We start from the raw sequence: 20,728 nt of genomic DNA, 5'->3' as shown, positions 1-20,728 counted from the left end.
TAGGACGACAAAATAACCCATCGAAATAAGACTTGAAAAATTGCAAATATCTATTGCTGACTAATCCCGGCTGTACTTTAATGCTCAATTGACGTCAAAACCTGTTAACATGGCGCTACGGCGACGAAAGGGAGTAAACAAACCACGGGGATATACCTAGAGCATCCCTCAGTGTGTTCTTGGGTGATTTGGTGGAGGCGCAAGGCATAAGTCGTAGGTGTTTGGGATCAGAGGTACGTTGGAGGGGGGAGGGAGAGCAAGGAGTAGCAACTAAACGCCCTGGTCTCTACTGTCATGTCCACACGGGTGCAACAATGCATGTTCTGACTTTGTAACCACTTTTCAAGATGGCCCTGCATCCCAGCCAATAGTGACGCTCATTTTCATGAGATGATGCGAGGAGGCTCATTCCATTTGCGTGAGCATGTTCTGAACCTGCACGTACCAAGCAAGAGCTTTATTTGTTCTCCACATCGTATGTGACATCAACTGCAGTTTCAAATGTTAGTTGGAGACTAAAGAATAATAATCACCTAACACCTTTGCATTCGGGATAGGAAAAATGGTTCAGGGCGCAGCAGCATTTAAAGCTAGTGTAAAAATACCTGACCATTGGTATTTGAATGCTAGGTTTGTTAAAACTGATGTAACTTTTGTTCTGGCATATGCCCCTCTAAGTAGAGTTGAACCATTGTAGAATATTTTGTTTATTTTGACTTTGTTTTTGTGATGTATTAAGTGGCTCTAAAGCAGATGAGCTCCACTGGTGCTCATTACTCCAAAATTCATTATCTAGGGTTTCTAGGATATAAAAAGAAATTCATGCTTCCAGAAGCCTGCTTGTCTTATGGGCACCATATGGTGATTTAAATTAGTGTACCCCAAAGCTCACATCATCATCATCAGCTCTGGTTTCTGAGCCATTGCCACAGATTGTACACAATTCATTGAAGCTGATTCATTACCCTTTGACCCTGAATCCAGACATCTAACCTGCCTGGCCCATGAACACATGCTAGAGTAGCTGGCTAGATACCCTTTACTCATGTGGGAAGGGTCAATTTGACCCCTCCTCCTGAGTTCTCAGGAACTAAAAATGCTAGGGATGCCTAACTTTCAGGGTGTGTTGACCTGTATGTGAACTCACTCAGGTCAAAGTTTGATGTTCCTCGGCCATGATCTTTGGGTGACATAAGGGGGGGAAGCAAGGTTAAATTCCAGGCTGGTCTCCAAAGTGCCCTCAGAACCTAGATATCTGTTTTTAACCAAAAGCTCACATGCCTCAGTTAAGGTCACTGACCTTTTTTGACCTTTTGAAGGCCATGGTGACAAAACCATGCAAGACTGCTCAGAGTTTTGCATTTGAATAAACAACAAAAATTATGCTAGGCAGTATGCTTCTACAAGCAAAATGTTCACCTTGGTCATTTTAGGTCAATGACCTATTCTGACCTCTAAGAAGTCTATAAAGGTGTATAATGCAGTTCCTGCTATCAGTAGAGTTGAAACAAGCACCAGCAACTCCCATACAGCAAGCACAAGAGTAATAAAAGAAGTTGGTTTTGACCTTTGTCTGGCCTTTATACCTGACTTTAGGTCAATGTGGTTTGGTCATTCAATATTTTCATTGCCTAAGAAAGCATCTCAGAGATTATGCCTTTGTATAACACTCTGTTGTTGCTCACTCAGATTGAACAATTCATAGGAATTGACTGTGCTGAAAGCGTGGCTTGACTTTGATTTGCCATAAGTCGGCAACCTTACAAGGTGTATCTTATTTTTTGTGCCAAATGGTTGACCACTTAATTGTCTACAGCTCTGCAAAATTTGGCACAGATGAGCCACACAGTTCGGAAGCCACTCCCGGAATACCTTTGGGAGGGGTCAATTTGACCCAACCCCACCAGAGCGTGTGTTAATCAAGCCTGAGATGGTTGGATGCTGGGGCAGCTACCAATCTGTCTGATGCTGATTGACTGAATTTGGGCAGGGGCAGGGGCAACAGACAGTGAGACCTAACCTGGAGTTGTAATAGTATGACAAATATTGATATACCTGTGACCCATGTGACTGAACATTGCAATATGGCTGGTGTAAAGTAACCAATGTTTGTAGTTACACTGCAAGGCTCTGGAGATGTAACCCAGACATGATAAGTGTTTGGTTATGTGCTGCTGGTGTTATATGGCATGCACATTAACTTATGACCTCTGGGTTCAGGCATTTTCTGTGATTATTTTCTGACAAAAATAAAGGTGCCCAGCTTGCATTTATTAGTTGCAATTTTGTGTGCCTTTCTACTATTAATCATACTACAAATTATACCAAGCATTGCAGAACACTAAAATTCCACCACAAAATAATGTTATCAACTCAGAATATTATAATTGGGTTGTGGGAATCAGTGCTTGTGCATCCAAGGGGTTGAGCATATACCAATGTCATTTGACTGTAGCCACCCAGCAATCCATCATATCAAAATGTTTGGATAAAATCTACATGAAAGTGATTTTTAATGATTAATTTACCTGCTCAACCTGAAACAGGCATTGCTTTTGGAAAGTTTTCACTATTTTTTCAAACATTTCTAGTCATTATCTCAAAAAGCTGGAATTTGTGTGTAGTTATGCCCATTTAAGGCTTCTGATGTCACCTTTCAACAGCAAATGCTTAGAGATTGTTTTTTGCTGCTGTATGGAACCACACTGGTTTGTTTTGGGCTCTATGTCAGCTGATCTTTCAAGCAGATGCTGTGATCTCAGGTCCGTGGGGGGGGGGGGGGGGGGGGCTCCAAGAACATTAACAGGTCCAGGTCCATGGGGGCAACACAGGAGCAAGGTTAAGAGGCTTGGGATGTAATTCAGGAGTGTATGATCTAAGATGCAGACACTGTACTGATCATTGTCATCAGTACACTGCCAGTACACAGCCATTTCCCACTGCCATGACAAAGCCCCAAGCAACCGCCCACTTCTCCGTGACTCCAAACATTCACGATGTCGTGCATAACGTTATGCAAGTGGCGCTGAGTTTCCTCATGGGGCCGTCTCTCGCCGACAGCAGGCGAGCGGGCTGCTCGCTCCCCAGACAGGCCAATGGCGCTGGCTCGCCTGCTGGGAGTGGCTGCGGTGCGGCTGTCGCCGCTAACGGCTCGCGTGGCGCCCGGCACCGGTCCGCTTCGGCGCTGGCTCTTCACGGCGCCGCCGCGCCTGCGCAGTGGCAAGCTCGGCGCGTCGCGGTTCGCGCCGCAAGAGATGCGGCGGCTCATGGCGCTGGCTCGGCCGGAACGCTGGAGGATCGGAGGTAGGCGTAGGCCGCGGTGGCGGGTACCCGCGGTTGGATGGCTGACGAGTCTGAGGGGTAGGACGGTGTGCTCCTCTCTGGCGGGTGACTGACGGGACTGAGGGACGGGACGGCGTGCTCCTCTCTGATGGGCAGCGCACGGGTCTTGGGGACGGGTCTGAGGGACGGGACAATGTGCTCCTCTCTGGCGGGGGACTGACGAGTGTGAGGGACGAGTCGGAGGGATGGGACAGTGTGCTCCTCTCTGGCGAGTGACTGACTGGACTGAAGGACGGCTGTGATGGACGAGACGGTGTGCCCCCTCCTTCTGGCGGGTGATTGACGGGTCTGAAGGGCGGCTTTGAGGGACGGGACACTGTGCTCCTCTCTGGCGGGTGGCTGACGGGCTTGGAGGACGGGTCTGAGGAGCGGTTCTTTCTGGCGGGCGGCTGACGAATCTGAGGAACGGGACGGTGCGCTCCTTTTGATACAGTGTGCTCTTTTTTGGGATGGTATGCTCCTCTCTGATGGTGTGCCCCTCTCGGATGACATGCTCCCCTCTGGGACGGCGTATTCCTCTTTGAGACGGTGCTCTGAGAAGGCAGACATTGTCTGCCTTTTGTACTGTGCTCTGGTACGAAATGGCCGAGCGGTTGTTCGTAGAAATACTATTTGGGTCGTAATGGAATTGCTTAACGGTAATACGTTTCGCGCATTTGATCGCGGCCGACGTGCTGCGCTCCAACGCTAGCTGTCGTTCGTCATTCGCACCGACAGAAGGCGTCCACCGTGACCGTCTGTCCGCGACAGGTGCCGTGGGCCTGCTGCTGGTCTCCAGCGCCGTGACCATGACGGTGCCGTTTGCCATCGGCCGCGTGGTGGACATCATCTACCAGGAGGAGGCAGACACTGCCGGGCAGCGGCTCATCACCATCTGCCTGGCGCTGGGTGGCGTCTTCATCGTCGGCGCCGCCGCCAACTGCGGCCGAGTCTACCTCATGGGCATCTCAGGTGGGCGGCGGCGGCAGCAGCGAACGCGCGGCCCCCGCCAGAGTAACCCGATAGCCGGGTGTGACGGGAGGATTAGTGGCTCGTTTTATCTTCTTCTTTTTTTTGCTGAAGGAATGTAGTTTGTTTAGCCATGATTTTGTGTCTGACTTAGGGAGACTTGGTGTTTTCAGGCAGGATGCTTGGGCTTTCCCCGGTATTGATATTGAAAGCCATTTCGTTGTTTTGATCAACTGCGAGGTAAGTCCGACATTGGCCCGCGGTATTTTTAGATAAGATCTAATGGTCGTCATTCAAAGTTCATCCCTCCCTGCACGAACACGATGTTCATGAAGTATTGCGCGCACTGCGTGAACTTCCATCAGCGTCCAAAAGACAACAACACGGGAGTTTAAGCTGTGACTCATAACCAATTCCCCGGGACCACTCTGCAGAAGTCCGACTCACGTTCGCCTAGGGACCACTTTGCAGAAGTCCGACTCACGTTCGCCTGGGAACCACTCTGCAGAAGTCCGACTCACGTTCGCCCTGCGGCGGCCAGGCCCGGGTTGCGCTGCAGGCACCCGTGCCTTATTGTTTTCGGTCCCGCCGTTTAGACAGCGGCGATCGGCCCCGTGGCTGCACGGAGCTGATCGGGCCGGTCACGGCTCCGCGCCGACCCTGGCCTGCTCAGCGGCGCGGCCCGTCGTCGCCCGGCCGCGGCCCGGCTCTGCGGCGCCCCGCTGACGCGGCGTGGCGTCGACAGGCGCCCGGATCGCGCAGCAGCTGCGCGTCTCCGTGTTCGGCGCCCTGCTGCGCCAGGAGGTGGCCTTCTTCGACCGCAGCCGGACGGGCGAGCTGGTGAACCGGCTGTCGGCCGACACGGCGCTCGTCAGTCAGTCGGTCACCATGAACATCTCGGACGGCCTGCGCGCCACCGCCATGGCCTCCGCCAGCGTATCCATGATGGTGAGGCGCTCGCCGCGGATGTCTGGACGGCGTTCAGGAGGAGCAGTCGACTGGCGGAGGTCATCTTTGCTTCGTAGTCGCTCTGTCTGGTGACTTAATTTTCCGTTTGAGTTTAGGCGAAGGAGAGGGGATATTCTTGGTCTACCAGATGCCGAGGTTGTCAAGTTTTCACGCTTGAAAGTTGATTCTGAGCATACTTGTAATAGTAGCACGCGATCGCCCCGCTTATGATGTAGGCACAGAAAAGTTTTGAATACCATGCGATTCACGAAGATAACAAAGGTAACGAAGAAAATAGCACCACTAGCATTTTTACCGACCGCAATTTGCTCATTCCTTTCAGAGAGGTACGAGTCTGAAGGCTATATTGGACCATTCTGGTGTGGCCAGGTATTTGATGCTACCACTCGATAATGGGTCAACGGGCTAAAAGATGTCCGGTTTATGTCCGTGTAAACCACTGAGCGCATAACAAATCGTACTTTATTTTCGGTAGCATCCGCCGCGCTCGGTTCCCATCGCGGACTTGTCCTAACTTCATGGATGCCATGCCCTCTCTGTTGTCAGTTTTACGTGTCGACGAAGCTGGCGCTGGTGGGACTGAGTATCGTGCCGCCGGTGGCCATGGTGGCTGTCGTTTATGGCCGATACGTGCGCAGGATCACGAGAGCCGTCCAGGTGAGCTGCCCTCCTCCCCGGACACCTGCCCTTCCGGCCCGCCGGTAGCCACTGGCGCTCGCTCAGTGCTGTTGGTCTCAGCGGTTTGCAAACCTTTTAGTATTACTTCTCTATGATCTCTCGGGATAGCAGTGCTGTGTATTCAGAGAACTGTGTGATCAGCTCACTGTTGTCGTCAGGCTCGTGAAATGTTCGTCACGCGCTGTGTGTTGTCAGAACATCGCTTTTCGCCCAACCAAACCAACAGTATAAGTTGGAGAGTGTTCACAGGCACCAGTAAAATCACACACTCTTTCACTACTCTCAGCACGTCATTCAATATCGTGTTACTGCCGGTTTATTCACGTCTGGCAAACCATGACAAATATGTGACCTCTGCGCGCGCGCCGGGCGTCCCCCTCCACCGCCGCTTTGAACCGCACCACCAAGCTATGACCTCTGCGCGTGCGCCGATCGTCCCCCACTACCTCCGCTTTGATCCGCACGGCAGGACGGCCTAGCTGATGCCAACGCCGTGGCTGAAGAGAAGCTGGCCAATATTCGCACAGTGCGCGTGTTCGCGCGCGAGGACCACGAGGCCGAGGGGTACGCTCGCAGCACGCGTGACGTGCTGGCCTTGTGTCAGCGCGAGACGTTGGCACGGGCCGGCTTCTTTGGAATGGTGAGGCGACTGCTGGCTGCTGTCGATTCGGTGTGTTCATTGAGTTATCACGGCACATATCCCAGCGCTTAATACGTTTATTGTGGTTCATTGTATGCAAATATTTGTTTTCTGTATTTACGTTTCAATGAATTTTGATTGAGAGGTGTAGGCGTGTCGGCGCGGTATTACCATTGTCTAATCGGGCTCATTCTGCGTATTGATTATTCCATGTTGCGTCACGAGCTTGCAGAGGACCCTTGATGCAATCCTGCGCATATAGATAGGATGCTCATTTACGAGGCACGTTGTGTTGAACTGGAGCTTCCTCATTGTCAGTAAAGAGTAACGTCATATAACCCAGCTTGAGCAGCGTCCTCAGCCCGCTCACACGCGTCTCGCATAAACTCGACGTTGTACCTCACGCGTCGCCGTCCTGCCGGGTAGCCGGACGACACGTGCCCCACCTTCCCGTGACGTCTCCGCCCGCGCCGGCAGACGGGGCTCAGCGGCAACAGCGTGATCCTGGCCGTGCTCTACTACGGCGGCTCGCTGGTGGGCGCCGGCCAGGTCACGGTCGGTGACCTCTCCGCCTTCCTGCTGTACGCCGCCTACGTGGGCGTGGCCGTCGGTGAGGGACTACCCCCCGCACAATGGGGGGGGGGGGGGGGGAGCGGAACCGTGTGGACGGGTTTAAACGGACGCCGCGGAGCGGAATATCGCAAAGCTGCTGCTGTCTCTATGCTCGAATATCTCGTTGGCTCGGGTCAAAAATAAAATCTCTTGCGCACGTGCAGACCGAGACTAAAAGACGATGTTTGCACCATTTGTTCTGTCCAAGCTAGAGTTTTGTTTCTGTGAAAGCTACAGTTTCAGAGTTGACGCCCGGGCTATTGCCGCAGCAGCTGTATGTACGTGTGTACCATGGCACGGTTACTTGTTCGGACACCACTCTGCCAGTACCTGTGTAGCGTGTACCTGTGCGACTATGCACTGGCGTTTCTGCCTGGGCGCGTTGCCTGCCGTGTGTACCTCTGGCAGCGCCCCCTACGTCCCACCCTTCTCCAGCGCGGTGGGCTTCGGGCCGTGTGCACCTGTGCCAGTGCCCTCGCGTCCCTCCCCACTCCAGCGCCGTGCCGTTCGGCTATTGTAACCGGTGTGGTTGGTGGGGCTGCAGGCGGCCTCAGCTCGTTTTACTCGGAGCTGCAGCGCGGCCTGGGCGCCAGCACGCGGCTCTGGCAGCTGGTGGACCGGCAGCCGCAGCTACCATACTCGGGCGGCGCGCGGCCGGCCGCCCTCCGCGGCGACCTGCGGCTGCAGGACGTCACGTTCGCCTACCCCAGTCGGCCCGATGACCTGGTGTTCCGCGGCCTCAGCCTCAGCGTCACGGAAGGTCAGACCACGCGCCGTGTACCCCGGCAGGCAGGGTGTGTGTCGGCCCAGAGCTGCCGGTAGCGTCATGCGAGGATCGCCTGCATGCTCACAGCAGCGGCGTTTGGCGTGCTGTGATCCGCCGAAGCGGCGAGACCATTGTGTGTGGGCGAAAGTATTCGGAGCACCACCCAGATGACGTACAGCGATGTCTGTGTCGTAGTTACTATCTCCGCGTGAGGCGCTGCACACGTCACACACGCTGGCGTTGTGTTTCACAACGAGTTTTCCCTCGTTTTCGCTGTGGTGCCGGCTGGTCCCTCCCCGTGCTGACGGCCGGTCCTCTACCCGTGCTGATGACCGGTCCCTCTCCCCGTGCTGATGGCTGGTGCTCTCCCCGTGCTGACGGCCGGTTCCTCTCTCCCCCCCCCCCCCCCGGGCAACAGGCTCGGTGCTGGCAGTGGTCGGGCCGAGCGGCTCTGGCAAGTCCACGGTGGCCTGGCTGCTGCTGCGGCTGTACGACCCGCTGGAGGGCCGCGTCACACTGGACGGCAACGACGTCCGCGAGCTTGACCCCATGTGGCTGCGGGACCAGATCGGCGTCGTCAGCCAGGTCAGGCCGGGCGGTGTCACGCATCACTGGTCGGCTCAGTGGTCGGTCACGGTCGCGCTCCGTCTGTTGCCGGCGCCGGTGTGCCGCAGGACGCTGCACCCGTGCCTGTCGCGTCTCTCCCCAGCGGCGTGGGTGCGGCCGCCCACTGACGCGGACGCGTCGTGACGCATCCCCCTCCCCCGTCGGCAGGAGCCCGTGCTGTTCTCCACCTCGATCCGCGAGAACATTCTGTACGGCGCCAGCGTGGCCAGCACGGTCACTGAGCAGCAGCTGCGCGACGCCGTCGAACAGGCCAACGCCGCAGAGTTTGTCGATAGGTGAGAGGGTGCGCGCACGTGCGGGTGGACGGGCGGGCGTGGAACGGCGGCCGGGATCCTCTGCTGGCCGGCTGTTGGTGCGCCGCGGATCCGGCCGTGCGGGACGGCCTGACCGTGCACGGCTGGACACTGGAGACTGCCTGACCATGCACGGCTGGACACTGAAGACTGCCTGACCTCGCACGACTGGACACTAGAGACTGCCTGAACGCGTATGGCTGGAGACTGGAGACTCCCTGACCGCGCACGGCTGGAGACTGCCTGACTGCGCACAGCTGTACACTGGAGACTGCCTGACCGCGCACGGCTGGACACTGGAGACTGCCTGATCGCGCTCGGCTGAACACTAGAGACCGCCTGACCTCGCACGGCTGGACACTGGAGACTGCCTGACCGCGCTCGGCTGGACACTAGAGACTGCCTGACCGCGCACGGCTGGACACTGGAGACTGCCTGATCGCCCTCGGCTGGGCACTAGAGACTGCCTGACCGCGCACGGCTGGACACTGGAGACTGCCTGACCTCGCATATCTGGACATTGAAGACTGGTTGGGATTTCCCCGCCTTTGGACACAGTCAAACAGTGTGAGATTTGGTCTACTAGCAGCTTGGATTAGGGGTTGGCGCTTAGTTACGCGGTTTTGCTCGTTATCTGCGTAGTCTCAGCGTGCTTTTTGGATCTTGGACCCTCAACTGGATTGTGAATTATCGTTTTGTTCGGCAGTTTTGGGTATATTTCATCTCTGGCATAATATTTGACAGTTTTTGGGGCACACGATGACATCCACATGAAAACTTCAATCACTGCCATACCATTTGAGCCTCTGTTGTAACGTGCATATTTGGGGGGGCGGGGGCGGGGAATGTGGTACGCGACTTGATTTGAAGTTTCTTGGTATGTTTTTTGGGCATTCGAAATTAACGAAAATCACTTTGTAGCATATGCACATAGCTTCCGTCTTCAGGCTCCAGGACGGTATGGACACGCTGGTCGGTGAGAGGGGCGTGATGCTGTCCGGAGGTCAGAAGCAGAGGATCGCTATAGCCCGCGCCATACTGAAGGTAAGCAGAAGTGTCCGGCCCGCCGTCTTTTCTGTTAGAAAAAACCCGTCTTATGTCATTTTTTGCACCTAAATAAGACTTCTGGAACTTCCAAAGAAGTGCTGCCAGCTTCACTCAAAACAGCCAAGGGTATGCGGGGGACAAAAGGCGCTAGTCTGCTTTTACAACATCTGCGTTATGAGGGAATATGATGAAATGAAGGTAATCGACCAGCGAAATGGATAGTAATGGAATGATTTTTGTTCGAAAGAAATGGAAATAGCATGCCAGTGAAATGGGCGTGTGTTGTTATTATTAACTGTTTTCTTAACACGACATCGCTTTCTACAATGAGTAGTTGAGCAGTGTTGGCGGTGACTGTGGAGCGCGTGCTGCCGGGGGCGGGCCGTGCGGGAGGCGCTGACGGTTGGCCGGCGCCGCCAGAGCCCGCGGCTGCTCATCCTTGACGAGGCCACCAGCGCGCTGGACTCCGAGAGCGAGAGCCTGGTGCAGGAGGCGCTGCAGCGGCTGATGCGGGGCCGCACCGTCATCACTATCGCCCACCGGCTCAGCACCGTGCGGCGCGCCGGTACGTGTAGCGCCTGCCGGCAGCGGCGGCCCGCTCGTGCATGACCTAAACGCATATCACCTCTGTATTTGCTGATCAGTGCGAGGGCGTTACTAATATGCGTGTGTTTTGGGTCGTCGCTCCAACGCCTCAGTTATTTATGACACCGGATGTGTGCTCCACACCAGGACGACCTTATAGACGTCCGTGAATTTTATCCCGACGAAAACAACCGTTTCCAACACGCAACGTGCCCGCCCCCCCCCCCCCCCCCCCTGCGGCTCAGGCGAGCGCTGGCACAGGCATCCGCCTTAGGCTTTTTAAGCTCAGTCACTTGTGTTACCTCTTTCCAAGGAAATGACTCGGCTCAGTGTGGAAGGAGGTTTTTCCGCGGAACGTCAGCGTTGTGTCTGCTAGTTCCGGGACGCGTTGTTGGCTGTGAAATGAGACTGGTGATATGATGAGGAGAGCAGGCTGATCCCCTTACTCAGAGTTTTCCCTAGACCTCTGTTCAATCTCGAAATCGAAGGCACCTGACTGTACAAGGCCAATGAGAAGAAGCAGTCCATGGCGGCGCACGGTGTGTTTCGCCGACGATTGTTCATTCCACAAACGTGATCGGGCCGCCTGCGCCGGCGGTCACACGTGCGCCGGCTGCCGTGCCCTGACCGTGGCCGCATGCTCGCCTCGGCAGACGCGATCGCCGTGCTGAGCGGCGGCGCCGTGGTGGAGCAGGGCTCCTACGACGAGCTCATGGCCAGGAGTGACGGCGTCTTCCGGCGGCTGGTGGAGCGGCAGACCATCCAGAGCTGAGAGCTCTCCAGAGCTGCTGGTCAGGAGTGACGGCGGCTTCCGGCGGCTGGTGGAGCGGCAGACCATCGAGAGCTGAGAGTGACGGCGTCTTCCGGCGGCTGGTGGAGCGGCAGACCATCCAGAGCTGAGAGCTCTCCAAAGCTGCCGGGCAGGCGCGCGCACAGAGACGGCAGGCCTCGTAGGGCTGCCGGCTCGGGGCACGGAGCGCTTCGGTTGCCCAAAGCCCGTTGTTTATGAAGTGGAAAATCGCCTGGACTCGAGGACTGGGATTCTGTGGGCGGAATGATAGACTCCAAAGCATGTGACGCGAGGCACATGGTACCGGGGCTTTATGCCCCAACACTACATGAGTCCTGGCCGTTCCTCCGGGCTGGTCCCACTGCGTCACGGCCGGTCAGCTACGGGATAGGGCGAGCAGTTTTGGTCCTGGTCGCCATCCCCATAGCCAAAATAATTGTTATTTAACGGCTCTGGTAGGACAATTCGGGTCTTTTCTTGTTCTGACTCGACACGAAATTCAATGGCCCGGGTATGATCGTCGACCTGACTCCTTTGGGCTCAAACACCAAGCAAAGCAGTCATAATACAAGCATCATATTGTAGTGTTTATTTTTGACAAGCTTCGCAAAGACGAGGCGCTAGTTGTCACACGGTAAGCTTACGTAGGTGTGGGTGTACATGCAATGGCTTTTTGTAGGGAATGCACCGGGTATACGTCCTCCCCTTCCCCCCCCCCCGCCACCCCCCTGCCCCAGCTCGGGACAATACTGTTCACTTCTTCTTTTTTGGAGGAAGCTAAGATGGAAAAAATGTTGTTCAATACGTTACTTTTTGGTTAGTCCGCGCCATGATGGGTTTTTCGACTCTCATTTACTAAAAAATTTATTAATTGGCTCATTCATTCATCCATTTGCACTGATGAGTTATGCGCCATGTAAGGGTTCTGTAGCCGGGTATTAGAAGGATTGTGAGTCCTCTCCATGTAGTGATATGGACGCCTTCAGAGCGTTGCCCTAGAACATGTTTTAGGCTGTGAAGTCCTCCGCGTAGTATATTAGTGTCCATCCGTCCTACAGCCAGAGGCTTTCTGCCACAGTCGCGTCGCACACAATCTTCTCAAGCCGTTCTTTACTGTTGTGTTGGCCCCCGTAAGCGCTGATGCAGATCCCTGGTGTGAAGGGGACCACTGGTGCGCGGGAGACGCGCTTCCCTTGGGGACGTACATACACTATGTCACACCGCACCCCGTTTGTGGGGCGTTCGGAACAGGTGTGCGCAGTGTGCTCACATAGCTATCATGTCAGGGTATGTACAGCACATCCGTAAGTAGTGGTTGCGTGTCTTAGCTGGCGCAATGCTCCGTTCTGTTCTTCTGCCCGCTGCTAAGGTTTGCCTCCGGAAATGTCCTAATTGAAAAATGTCTACGGGGAAAGAAAGAAAGATCACTGTTATTTGTTGTCCGAATGAATACTATATTTATTGAACAAATGCGAGGATGTTCGGTGTGATATGGCAGACCACATCCATTTCACAGTGGTGCAGTCATTGGCCGCCTTGAGCCGTGCTCTGAAAGTGATAGCCGGTTTGGTGCGTACATCGACGCCACACGCGGTAAGTGGCGTTCAATTGTTACACCGGAGGAGCCCTGTCATAGCACGGACCTCTTGCGTATGGTGGCGGCATTGTGATCGCCAAGACCGGTGAGTGTCATGACGTTTCCGGACATGGTGTCGTGCGACTCGCGATGTGTTCGGCGATGAGTGCCATGACATTTCCGGACCTGGTGTCGTGCGACTTGTGATGTGTTCGGTGGCCGGCCTTCTTGTGCTCTGGAAGCTATTGTGACTTTCGAATATAGAATAAAGGGACGCTGATATCTTTGGCTTGTTTGTCTTCATTTGGTCCACGAAGCACACGGCTTGATCCTGACTGTTGTTCACACGGCCGCTGAGTTTTCAGCGCCAGCAGAGACTGCACCACCGGAGCAGACATGCGTCGGTTAACTGGCCAGAGGGCCAACGTGACCTCGGATGTCCGTAGTGCGGTGCTGAACGGTACGTGGGACCCTCCGCAGCCGGGTCTGGAGAGGAAAGTCGGAAGTCTGGCGGCTCCGGAATAAAGACAAGCTCCCTGCTCATTGCGTGGTTTGATCCAAAGTCGTACGTTCCATCCATTCCAAAGCATTTAAGACAAGAGCCATTTCACGGAACGCTTACGTTCAACAGTTTACTCACATCGCTGCGTGCATTAAATTGCCTTAACACCTTTCTCCTCCTTCACCGCCTATCATTGACTGACGGCACCGCCCTCTGGCCACCCTTAGATTGCTCACGTGGTCCTGGCCTCCATGACGGCACAGTTTTCCCATGAAAACGGAGAGAGGACGGACTGGGCCTGTCCCGATCAGCGCCGTTCCTCTCAATTCAGTCAGGCGACCCACGGGAGTACTGCAGGAGGGCAGAGATAAAGCCGAAGACGGGTTGCGGCCAGGTCGGCTGCTTGCCTGCCGGGTCAAATGATGCATACTGACGTGATCACCACAGAGCATAAGGGGCTCGTTCCCGTCCGGTCCCTCTCCGGCGAGGTCAGGACAGGTGAACTCTCATCACCACCACAGGAGGGTAGAAACTTGGGAAACTGGGCCAGCGTCCAATCCTCTCTTCTCAACTCAGGCCAGGCTGTGTGCAGTTGCATCATCAACGCTGGACGGCAGATACATAGTAAAATCGGTGTGGATCAGCTTCGTTCCACCCACATCATGTCAGTTCAGATGTACCCAACCCACCACCAAATGAGAGCCGAGAAGTACGATCGGCTCCCTTCTCCCAAGTCAGGCTTGGTGTGCTGTGTTTGTTGAATACCACTGTTATGCATATTTTCCATACACTTAACTCATTCAGTAAACTTCACAGTTCCAGGCGGGTGATGCTCCTTTTAAATGGATCGGGCGATGGATGCGCGAAAATACATATTGTCAGCATCCGTCAAGTATTCAAATACTTGGATGTTTGTAAAACACGCTTTCAGAATAACGGATGTCTGTGGATGGGCCGGGCTGGACCTGCCGATTGCTGTTGCGACGCGCATGATTCGACTGGCGCAGCTTTTTATCAGTTAAGTTTAGCAGCTACACTTAGGGAGTGCCTATACGTTTTACCCTTAACTTTCGTGGATCACTTCACTTGATATATTGTCTAGGACAGTATCCTTTTGACCTGTATTAGACGAGACGTGGAGATAACTGTGACAGTACCTATGGCAGTAATCGAGGCCTTACTTTAGAGAGGTCAACACGTCCTCGAGGATATTCAGTTCGAATCCTTACAAATGCCGCGTTCTGTCTGTCGTCAGCACCAATCACGGCCCAGTATTCGTCCTACGCATGTCACGTCACCACAAAGTCACATGGCCTGTTACGTCACGCTCCGGCTGACGATGACGCCAAGATTTTTTGTCAGCCAGTCAGCATGGCGGGGTCCGTACCATAGTGTCCAAGGTACAAAATGTCCAAAGGTACAGAATGTCAAAAGTACAGAATGTCCAAGGTACAGAATATCCAAAGTTCATAATGCCCAACGCACACCATGCCCAAAATGGGAAGTAACTTCCAACAGAGTGCAGAGTGGAATGAGTCCATATCACAATGCCCAATGTCCAGAATGTCCAAAGTACAGAATGTCCCATGCACATATTGTCCAAGGCACAGAATGTCCAGACCAAATGTTCCAAACTAGTTCCTAGAGCGGCTGCCTTAGCATGAATAATTGCCGCTATTGGCAGGCAGCGTTGCCCCGCCCAGTGTCAGCCGCGCGCCTACAGTTGATACCATCACGGAGACCACGCGCGTGGGGTTCGCCGGTCGGATTGCTAGCTTAGTAACAAATCCATGTCCGCCCCACGACGCAATGGAGCCGGTTGGAACTGCCGCGCCGAACAATGGTCGCTGACTGTCAAAGTTGAGCCTGGTAAGGTCTGCCTGCATTTTGGGCTGCTAAAAACATTGAAAGCAGGCGAAATATGAATCGGAATTATAGCCGCGCTATGCCCGAAAATATAATTGTCGAAATCGACACCAGCAGTGAGCAATTCTGGACGCCGATCTTGACTGCTCGATTGTCAGCATCATGCAGACATAATAAGTTTGGGTTGATCATTTTAAATTAGTTCAAATAACAACTCAGTTCGGGCTAATAATGGTTTCCAGCATCATGCACTATCGTGGTGGTTACTATGGGATTGTTTTCAGCAATAGTAAGTTAACTTCGGAAAATTATCGTGGTCATTAGTGAATGCGATTGAATGAAGTGAATATTATTCAATATGGCATTATAGAAACACCCCATATCCAGGACGTGCGGAGAGCTGGTCGAAACACACGATTAAATTTAAAGTCATAGATGACCAGCACCAAGTATTAGGTCAAGGGGTTCAAGGCAATTACTAAAGCATCATTTCTAGATGTACTTCACATGAAAAACGCTGCTTATGTGACGTCCCAAGATGCCTGATTGCCTCGAACAAAGTTGACGATTGCGCGCCAACGATTTAAATATATGAATACTTGTCTCCCGCCGTTAAAATGTATCCTTTATAGCTAGTGTCTTTTGCGCAATGCGGTATCGGCCAAGCTACGCAAGCGATGCAATTGCTTAATTCGATATTAGGCATACTTAACGTGTTCACCTCTCATGTTTTCCTCGTAAAGGATGTGCACACTTTCCTGTCTTGGATTAGGACGCATAGCCCGCTGGGCTCAAGCGTCTGATTCAGTTGTCTCCATTGGGTCTCTTTTGTATTCATATTTTCCTTGCAGCTTTCTTTTGGTATACTTTGGAGACCAAGCATGATAAAGGAAAATTACCTCAATTTCTGCTATTCAATTGTCTACAGCTATGCCAATATTGGCGAGGCTACGCTGTGCCGATTGGAAACCATTCCGGAAAAACCTTTGGGGGTCAGTGACCCCCCATTAAGTTTGTAAAAGTCATCGATGTCCTCTAAAAGCGTGAGCGCCGGAAAAAACCGGAATATAAGATGGAAACAATTAGGTAAATTCCGGTAAACTTTTGAGGATTTTCATCAGCAGTCTTTATTGCGCTGTGTTCTCCCTTTTCAACTTACCAAGACCTCCTGTACTTACCTCTGTACCACAACATTATTCTCCAAAGCTTTTCTTCTTCCTCTAGACCCTTCCTAAAAACATTCCAATGGTTCACATAGAATGTCGCATGGCCCGTGCCGGCAACAACGTGCATTTTAACGACCACACACAAGTTGCATCTCTGAGCTAATTGTACACAGTCCACCACATTTTTCCGAACACGAAGCATGCCAACAAACTTGACCTGGCGGAGGAGGTCGCTATGCCATGCCAAAGCTCCCAGCATGGCACCGGAGACAAATAGGTGCTTCCATAGCACAGGTGATGCTCTTCGACGGCTTTGATGCACAGCATCGGAGCCAGTGCCGTCACAATGACTTGGTTGGAGAGCATCAACGCTGGATACCCAGCGGTCCACCCCAGTGTAAGATCAGTTAGTTTCCGAGAGAGGCAGCACCTGCTCCAACTCGTCCCGCTGTGCATGCGGTCTGCCCGAACCAGACTTTGGAATTGCAGACCGCAAGAATTATAAGATTTGTCAAGTCATGATTTGGCAGGATTTACGCAGCCCTTAATCGTGATACCACGGTCACAATGATGCGCCGAAGACGGTGAAACTACGTCGGAGCTGGTGACATTGTGCTGTTACGTACGACACCGCACCGGATCTGTGGGCACGACAGAGCTGGCCACGACCAAGTCCGTGAACGGAGGAGCCCGTGCACCTGAAAAACATTCAAATGCATCTGAAGTTTTAAGAGTGAAAACAGGGAGCCCTAACAGAATGGCACGCTCGACAGACAATGCATTGGTACACTTGAGTTCACTTTTAGTTAAACCTGGGAAATTCCTTCCACTGTCTACACCATAAATCATTTCGCACCTCAAAATGATTTCTAAACGGTTGACTTGGGTCGTCCATGACATAAGATAGAAAAGGTTTTGATAACCCATATTTTTCTCGCTTTGCTGACCGTGGTAATATTGGGATGAAACGAAATGTTGCAGCTTGTACCGCCGTGACAAACAGATAATTCTCGACCATATTTTGTCTTGTCCTCCAGCCAGGGCCGTTCACGCTACACGAGACTCCCTACCTTAGGTTACCATCAGGCGTCACATGGGGCGAAATTCGTGTTGAGATAAAACGTTTGGTACTCCCGTTTTGAGATAAATAAGGCGGAAAAATAGAAGTAACAATAAATCAAACATAATCCTCCAAATCCATATCACCTGATCGGAAAAGCGGACCAATCGTATCGGATGAACTCACCTGACCTAACATGACCTTAGCCTGAGCTAATATGAACTTAGCCTGAACTGACATGACCTTAGCCTGAACTGACATGACAGCCTGAACTGACATGACTTCAAAATTCTAGTTTTATGGCATGGTTCGTTCGTTTCACATAGTTACGTAGATCTATGGCTAATATTGCTGGCATACTTGCTCTGATATTGGTTTGAAAATACTGGTTTCCATTGACCTGGGGTCACTGAGGATCTTGATGATTTCTAAGGTAATCTGCACTGCATGTAACACCGTCAAGCATGTCATCTATGTGGCATCAGTGCCTGGGTGAAGTAGCTCGTGATAACCACCGTTTGAATTTCTTAATTAGATGATTTGATTCTTAGATATCATAGACACAACGTACTGTTGGCGCCGGAACTTTAGGGGTTCCGTATTTCGGAGATAAATTTCGAATGAACCACCTGGTATGAACGCACTTTGTCCCAGTGAGCGTTTCACACCGCGTGACATTTTTTTTAAGCTAACTTTTGTAGCATAAACGCAAATTAATGTAACGTTTCTCTCACTCATGCTGGTAAAAACGCTGAAAAATCGATTGCAGGTAAAGGCCACCGTGACATATGCTCTGACGTCAGAGACATGGCAGGGACGTTCTCCTGGCGCCAAAGCTAGATACTGGAAGCGACGTGGCAGGATGGGACAAACAAAGCAGCAGAACACGACAGTGTTCTGTTAGTGCACGACAGATAGCAGGCTAGGACAGAAGACAGAGGACTTGGGGGGGGGGGGGGGCAAAAATCCAAGCATTGAGTACAGAGGAGCGAAAGCGGAGTACGGAGGGTAATGACGGCCAGAACGAAAAACAGAAGACAGATAAACCCAAACCCGTCCGCCCTGGCCAGCGCACGCTCATACGTTCTGTTTAAGACAAGACGGGACAGGAAAGGACAGACCCGGTCATGACACGCTCAGCCTTATGCGAGTTTTTCAAACTCGTCCAATGATGAGGCCTCAGGGCCTCCCCGAAAGATGTCGGAGACTAGCAGGCTATGGCCACGGCAGACACGGCATCGGAAAGCTCTGGTCAAGCTGCATTAGATGGGTGTGATTGAATATGGGTGAACGTAATATTGGACAGGTCAATCAGGTCACATGGATCTCATTAGGACGCCTAGCTGCCTCCCCTTATGTAAGGAACTAATATTGCTAAAAACAATGCAGAGGATGGTGTCACATGAGTTCGGAAAACTTTACAACAGGAGTAGAAAAGTGAACATCTACAGGTGTGACCTGTGACGTCGCTTTTGTCATTTGGCTTTTACAGCGCACCTCAGATGCTGGGCATCGCCTGCCTCCCATCCTGGCAGGAAGAGTGGGCACCGCGAAGAATCCCACCCCGCAACTCTGGTTTCATAGACGCGCTGCCCTACACTATCGGTACTCATGCGATATGGCATGCCAGATCAAGGCGGGGAAGGCTATTGTTGCATTGACCTACCCAGCGTCATTAGGAAGCTTTCAGAATTCAAGACCATTAAATGTCGCACAGGAACACCTTCAAAGAGCAAATCTGTTCACAAAGATCATCGGTCGACCTAGCTTGACCTTGGATGAACACACGTGACAAAAGAAACCAGAACGATATCAATGCACAAGTGATATTGATATGCGATTCAAGGGTCAAAGGTCATCGCAATTGTCACTAGCTCGACATCCGCACCAGGACATAAATGCTGCCATCTGGTTTGGTGGCTATTCATCCCCTCAAAAATTACCGTTTACATGGGTGGCCGAAGGTGCTACCAATTTAGACTGGAAGGATAATCTGACCAAGGACCTCTCATCTGCGTTAACATAGGCAAAACCGACCCTACGTCTGTTTGAAATCCGGTGGTCCAAACTTGGAGATTTCGGATCGAGGTGCAATGTGTGGATGAAGTGCGTTTTTGAGACAGATGGTCACAGTGGTGCAGCTACTGTGTAGATGATAGCTGGAGAGCGTCAGGGTTTGTGCGGAGATCGTGGCCGGATGAATATGTGAAAAGATGGACCTCGCCAGATTATCCACCAAGTGGCATCGAATGGTAAATATTTCTGTTAGTAGATGTTTTGTGCCTCTCAGCCTTACAAACTCGGAGCATGCAGCTGCCCGCAAACCATAATTTTGGTTTTGGGCATTTTTCCGTCCTCTGCTCTGATCCAAGGTCACCATCTTCTGGAAGGAATAGATTATCAGTGAAACTCATCTGCAAACAAACTTTTGTAAGTTGGGGTACTTATGGTGGCCTCTGAAGTCACACGAGGACATTAGCTTCTAGACAGAATGGCTATGGACCATTGTGCATCGATTGGTACAGGCCTCGTGCCGATCGGTCGCATACGCTCAGAACATGGGGACGTCTGCAGACAATATCGGAGATATCGGACGTTTTTCATGACATTTGGAGTGACGAACCGTCACCATGCCTTGAAGGGCAGAGGATTCCAACAATGACGCATTAATAAGCGAAAATTTTGTACTGATCTGTTCCATACGCTTGGAGATGGGGATGTTTTCAAGTCGATTTTTCCACTTTTTGGAATTTTTGGTGACCTTTGACCTATCCCAAAGTCACCATGTCCTGGGAAGAACAAGCTATCGACCAAGCGGCATCAAATTGTGAAGGTTTCTTATTGATCGGTGCCATAGGTTCGGAGAATGGAATTGTCAACAGGTTTTGGCGGCTTTTTCATCCGTCACGCTCCTGGACACTTACGCAAATAATTTGTTTGCACTGACCGCAAACAAGAATGATATATATGATGACGAGAATGACAATATATATATATATATATATATATATATATATATATATATATGTGTGTGTGTGTGTGTGCATATATATATATATATATATATATATATATATGTGTGTGTGTGTGCATATATATATATATATATATATATATCCCTTTCTACAACCTATCTGTCTACCTGACTCTGCTTGCCTGACTCTACCTGATTGTCTGGCTCTGGTTGTCTGACTCTGCCTGCCTGCCTGATTCTGTATCACTCAATGCCTGACTTTGTCTGCCTGACTTCTGGGCTCGGCC

The 20,728-nt window shown here is 52.0% G+C and overlaps 1 protein-coding gene across 1 annotated transcript; it reads left to right on the top strand.

The window, feature by feature from the left end:
• Nucleotides 1–178: 178 nt before the first annotated feature.
• LOC119112178 (ATP-binding cassette sub-family B member 10, mitochondrial) lies at nt 179–12,006 on the top strand. Its single transcript, XM_037236253.1, has 13 exons — nt 179–233; nt 3,061–3,303; nt 4,093–4,293; nt 5,036–5,238; nt 5,806–5,916; nt 6,407–6,577; nt 7,055–7,187; nt 7,734–7,949; nt 8,374–8,540; nt 8,730–8,857; nt 9,823–9,919; nt 10,343–10,487; nt 11,161–12,006. Exons 2-13 carry the CDS (start codon nt 3,096–3,098, stop codon nt 11,277–11,279), a joined length of 1,899 nt encoding a protein of 632 aa, XP_037092148.1. The 5' UTR covers nt 179–233; nt 3,061–3,095; the 3' UTR covers nt 11,280–12,006.
• The last annotated feature ends 8,722 nt before the right edge of the window (nt 12,007–20,728 follow it).

Source organism: Pollicipes pollicipes, unplaced genomic scaffold (genome assembly GCF_011947565.3).
Source record: "Pollicipes pollicipes isolate AB1234 unplaced genomic scaffold, Ppol_2.1 Scaffold_2555;HRSCAF=2994_pilon_pilon_pilon, whole genome shotgun sequence".
NCBI lineage: Eukaryota > Metazoa > Arthropoda > Thecostraca > Pollicipedomorpha > Pollicipedidae > Pollicipes > Pollicipes pollicipes.
Note: the sequence above shows the minus strand (reverse complement) of the source record. Positions and strands in the feature narration are given on the sequence as shown.